This window comes from Lygodium microphyllum, chromosome 18 (assembly GCF_053477565.2).
Source record: "Lygodium microphyllum isolate KBCC chromosome 18, Lygodium_microphyllum_v1.1.10, whole genome shotgun sequence".
Classification (NCBI taxonomy): domain Eukaryota; kingdom Viridiplantae; phylum Streptophyta; class Polypodiopsida; order Schizaeales; family Lygodiaceae; genus Lygodium; species Lygodium microphyllum.
In genome coordinates, this window is record NC_141152.1 from 128,104,714 (window position 1) to 128,110,631 (window position 5,918).

Consider the following 5,918-nt stretch of genomic DNA (forward strand, 5'->3'; position numbering starts at 1 on the left):
AGAAGCATTATCAACCATAACCTCATCATCATCCTCATCCAACTCTCGAATCAAAACTCCCTGTGTATCAGTGGTAGCCAATGCATGTCTCTTCCGCTTCAGGACCTCCTGAAACTGATCCTGAAACTCTCTTTTTGAGATGCCCAAAATCTCAAAAATAGTGAAAGTCACCTCACTGCCAAGTATCTTATCATTAAAGATTTTCTTCATGTCTGTAGATGTCTCAATATCGGACATCAATCTGAATCCTGGCTGCTTTCTCTCTCTAGGCTCTTGCCTCTTTTCTCTCTTTTGAGCATCCTCCATCTGTCGATCTGGCCCTGGTCTTGAAGACGGTCCTGCAGTAGGTGGAGTAACAAACTCACCCCCTCTAGTCTTCTTAGCTGCACTTGGATTTTCTTCATCCCTCTTACGCTTCTCCTCAACAAATATATCTGCACCATGAGATTTAGCCAAATAAGCATAAATAGAATACCTGTCAACAGGCGAGTCCCAACCTGTCTCTGATCTGATGCTAGAGCCTGCACTAGTCAAAACAGTTTGCTAAATTTTCCCCTTGTTTGCAATCTCCATAGCATAAGTCCATAGTGCGGACTGAGTCTCTAATGCCTTCTCAATCTGTACTCCATATGCAGAAGCATCACCTCTAGCTGTCACATAAGAAGTACGCGCAGCCATGTCCTCCACTAACTTCTTCATTCCACCTTTACCAAAGTTGGTAGCAAGTGGAGCTCCTGTCTCAGTCAACCAAATCTTACCATCTTGCCCCCAATATACCAAATTCTACCTCCTTGCATCCTGGAAAGAGTCACAATCCCTGCAATGCTGATGCTCCGTACTATCGCACCAAATACATCTCCGATCTCTCCTAGGAGCACTAGGAGCACTCCTAGGTGCAGTAGGAGCACTAGAAGAAGTAGTAGGCACAGTCGAAGCAAACTGCTCCTTCAACTTACCCACCAACTCCGCTTTGACTGACTCAAGTGTCAAATCTGTGATGCCTTTGATTATGTCATCAAGAGAGGTAGGCACCGATGGAGCGGATGGTTTTGGAGCAGAAGGTGTAGGCATCGGTCGTGGAACAGGAGGAATAGGTGGAGTAGAAACATTAGGCACTGGCATAGGCCAAGAAACTGGCTGAGGAGGAGAAGAAATAACAGGGATAGAAGTAGGCATAGGAGCAGATGATGGTGTAGGTGTCATGGAACCATTCTGTAGGCGAGTCTTCCATATCCTCCTCTTGGTCAAAGTCGAGACTGCATCCTGAGCATCCTGCCAATCAGTTTTAAGACCCATAGTCTTCGTGCGATCTTCAAGAAGCTCACCCAATTCTTCTTGAAGAGCAGGATCTGCAGCTTGCAAGAAAAGCTCAACTTTTTCAACATCCAATGCTCTTTGTTCAATGGCATCAAGCTGACTATACCTCTCTTCGAATTCTCGAATCAACTCCGAAGCAGCAAGACCTTTTTTTGGCATGTAGACCCACTCTCGGAATGACCACCGAGTAGCCATACCAAAGTCCTCAAGGAAGTATTCTTCTTTTAGAGCCTTCTTAAAATCTTGCCAATGTGTATTTTGAATAAAAAGATCAGTCACTTTTGTTCTCAAAGCAGGTGTGACAAGACGAAGGAAGTACTTACTCATAAGTCCAGCAGGAACTCCAAAAAACCCCATCTTGATCTCATATGTCTTCAAATATGCTGAAACATTACGCCCATCAAATAACTTCTTCTCACTTTCAACTGCTTCAATAGCCTTAGTCGCGATGTTTGCATTCTCCTGCTCTGAATAGAGTTGCCTTTGCTAAGACAACTGTTGTTGATGCAATTGTTGTTGCTGCTGCATCTACATTTGTGTTTGCTGATTTTGGAGCTGCATATACATGGACATATTCTGCAAAATCTGTTTTAGATCCTCCGTTGAAGTACTTGACGCAGCAGTCATTAATGGAGCTGAAGTAGAGGCAGCTGGAGTTGTAGAGGAAGCTGAAATAGAGGCTGAAGTATCTCCCATCCTGAAATTTCTGCGACGCTTTCACGTCAGGTTCACCAAAGATGTCGAAGGGTTTTCGAAAGCAAAGTCGCGTCTTCAGAAGACCTTGATATATGTCAAGATGGAAGATCAAACACATGAATAATCCAATGTCAGAGATGGTTCTAGCATTCAACTCTGAGTCATATTTTTTAATAGCCATACAATAATTCCAGAATTCAATCAATAAATTATGTTTTTAGCTTCAGCATGTCATACAGGTAAAGTGCACCAATAACATTCTTGTAATCCACTGATGGTATATGCCTCTCTTTATAGTGAGCTCAATCATCAAGTTTTCAGGGTTACTCCAAGCTGAATAAGATGAATAGGTGATACTATATTCTTATGATGGGCTGTTTCTGTAAATCTCCCTTCAAAAATAGAGTCTCTGCCTATTGTGAGCTTTCCAAGCCAACTACCCAAATTCTTTAGTAATGAGCGTTCCTCTGAGCTTGATTTGATCAACTCTGACCTTAAAAGAACCTTGCAGTTTTCATATGTGGCTTTTACCACCTCCTTATGTAAAACCTTGGAGTTTATCTTGTCCAAAAATTTGAGGTATGTGTCATGAAAATTGGGCTCAATACTTACTCTTTTCATCACCATATATTGAGCAAACCAAGGGTAATACTGCTCCTTAAGAACCTCCCCAAACTCTTTAGCTTTTGCATCAAGGTTTGAGGTAGAGATGTTGTTGATTAAGAAAGCAACTTTGTTCTGCACCTCTGAGGTGGGAGCCTCAATCGGGACATCCCGTCTCTCTGCTACAGCAACTAGTGTTTCAATGTTCAAAGCATGACCAAAACCTGTAGTGGACGGAGGTTGCCGCCCAGGTACACTACTCCTTGACGAGCGCAGAAAACCTGGACTCTGCACTAAAGTTGTATTGCCACTACCTTGATAAAGTTGAGAGACCTTCTGAGTCTTTCCAAAATCAAACAGTTGATTGGTGGATGCAGAATGCTGCGATGTCAGGCTGGATGCTGCACCAGAAGGTTTTGAGAAGGCGGAACCTGCTGGCATAGAATTATTCTTCACCTTTTCGTCACTAAAACCTGACAGTTGATTCTGGCTTTGTTGAAGCTGTAGTGACTATTGATGCTGCAGTTCTGCACCATCAGTGAGCAGCTGAGTGTGACCTTCAGGAGCCTCCTGACTTTCTGAGCTTGAAACAACTGTTGTTGTCTGCATAGAAGGGCTCTGGCTCTAAGCCCAGGATACCCATGGTCCAAGGATTGGGAGGCTGATAAGCCAAACTAGACTGGCAAGGCTCAAGGATCTTTGAAATAAAATGGAATGACAGCCATCATGAGGCCTTTTTCATATACCTCTGTGATAAGGATCTTTGGGTCAATCTCTTTCGCTCTCAGAGCCTGGTTTCTGCCACCATACTCCACCTTATTCACCGATTTCTAGAGCACTCTGTTTCTCCTTTTTTTAAATCCTCTCTCGTGCCAGGGTTTTTCACCCAGTATGCCCTTCAGAGCTTTTTTTTTTCTTTTTTTTTCGTCGTTTACTCCCCCCTATTCTGCGCAGAGAATCATCCTCCCCAAGTCCATATTTAGCGCAAAGGATCGTCCCAAAAACATAAAAGCAGCATGTGAGCTCCTTACTAATGCAGGAGATGGGGTAGGTGAAATTTCACTTAATGCCCTATGTTCATAGAAATTTCTCTCTCTGATTTTGTAGTGTTCTGAGGTACGTACTTCTTGACAAAGTGCACATGGAGCACAGAACAACCATTGCATATAATCAGTGAGATATGACTTCCCAAAGCACCATGTTTGTGCAAGTAATCTGAAAGTCTTCCGCATATGAATTCTCCAAAAACCTCCATACAAAAGCCCAAAAATGCACAAAATAATACCTGCAATTCCAAGACCTTTCCGAACCTGTACATTGTCAATGTTGATAGCTGCTAGGTTCAAAATCCAGTATGGAGCAGTACATAGAAGTATAAATGTCACTATATGGACATAACGATTCCCAAATCCCAGCCTCTCCATATTCCACCCAAAAACACAGAATGAACACAGCACTGACAAGACTGCAACTGGTGGATCATTACAACAATTTAAGAGTGCCCCTTGCCATTCTGGATCCTGAACAAGAGCACCATCTCTTGACATGAAAGAAACTTCACCACAGCAAATCTTGGGAGCCCGTATGATCCTTAATGATGGTGTATGTTCAAGCTTCTCTTGCTGGGTAAATCCCTGAATGTGAAGTTCATTTTCTTCATGGATTTGGAAGTCTTTCCCTAAAGGACTCAAAATACTATACACACCTGCTGCAGCTGGAGCACCAATAGCAACCACAAGGCACAAACCAACCCCAACAGGGCCTTTCTGACCTCTTAAAACCCCAGTTGAGAGTGTAATGAGATCATCTTATTCCATGCCACGACAATGTCCTGATCAAACAGCCCATCAAACATGCTCTCTGCTTCTAAAATGCTGCCACATTTACCATAAATATTAATAAGTGTGCTATTAACAAAAACATCTGAAGTGAAGCCCTTCATGTGAGCATCTATACTCATACGCAAAGAATAAATGTAATCACAACAACTAAGTATGCATAAAGTATTAAATCGCACACACAACTTTCGGGTGGTTTTCACACCTCGAATGCACAGCAATACGACAACGAGGTGCACATGCGGGAGCTTCCACCCCAAGTACACGTGTGGACAACGCTCCAATTCCTAATGCCCGGGTTCCGTTAAATAGTCCCGCATGAAAAGAATGCATTAAGCATGTTTAAATCTCGTAGGCAAGTTTAAACACATTGGGAAATTTATTTGTTCGCCGATTCTAAAATGTAGTCGCATGTCGTGCATTTGAAATTGCTTGCACTTCCATGGTCAAGTTGCAAATCTTGCATGCATGATGCATAAGTAAATAGACGGAATTGTGCAAAGCCATCTTGCTGCACCTCACAAAGGATAGGACATACAACTCTAACGCATGTATGTAATCAATTCTTGGTTGTGTCTTGTGATTAAGGTAATCATAGATGGACATTAAATGATGTCCAAATAGTTGCAATACATGGAAAGGATTTATGTACCTTGCATATTGCATGCAATGATAATTACATCCTAGGTCGGGTTAAGTGCTAAACGACAGATTAGATCAATAATGGTCTCATGGCATTCGCTCATGCATGAAGATATCTTGTTAAGTGAATGCATCTTCATTAAAAATATTAAAGCTTTGATTTCATTGCATCAACGTAGAATAGGGAAGGAAAAGAATGATCTCTAGCTGCATAGAAGAAAAAGGTCTACGGACTTGAAATTGCATATTTGCATGGAATGTTATATCTTGCAATTATTTACATCTTTTAGAAAAAGTATTTGCATCTTTAAGGAAAGATCACCTCTTATCGTTAGACAATTAAATCGCTTGTAATTTGTGTAACTCACATGGGGGTCATAAAGGTACGATTAGATTGCATATGACGATCACCTCAAAGTGCTAGGTAGGGTTAAGTTACGTTAAAAATTCTGCCTAGTATCACACTTGGGATTCCGAGGGAAGACTTTCGATCCCAAAGATCCTACCACATTCATGGAATGTTAGTCTTAGCTAGATGCCCATGCAAGAACGATCTAGGGTCCTCACCCTAAGGATCAATTGGACAAATACTAGACTTCCGTTTAAATTTAGGAACCCTAGGACAAGGCGTTATCGATCGAGTAGGGTTAGGGTTGGATTGGGTCAAGAGGACTCGCAAACCCTACATCTTGACCAAAGGTATTCTTGACCAAGGAATACCATGTGATGGGAGAAACAATCCCACAAGTTAGGCGCGACACCTATCTCATGCAACAAGTCTAATTTTCTAGAGGATGAGTAGACATCCTACTACATCACTCT

General features: G+C 42.1%; 1 protein-coding gene across 1 annotated transcript; it reads right to left on the minus strand.

Moving 5' to 3' along the window:
* Nucleotides 1-2,322: 2,322 nt before the first annotated feature.
* Nucleotides 2,323-3,224, minus strand: LOC148021366 (uncharacterized). Its single transcript, XM_087698248.1, has one exon. The coding sequence runs from the start codon at nt 3,055-3,057 to the stop codon at nt 2,323-2,325; it is 735 nt and encodes a 244-aa protein (XP_087554374.1). The 5' UTR covers nt 3,058-3,224.
* Nucleotides 3,225-5,918: the final 2,694 nt, after the last annotated feature.

Coding starts and splice junctions, on each gene's coding strand:
- LOC148021366 (XM_087698248.1), bottom strand. CDS start 3,057: ATGCCAGCAGGTTCCGCCTTCTCAAAACCTTCTGGTGCAGCATCCAGC.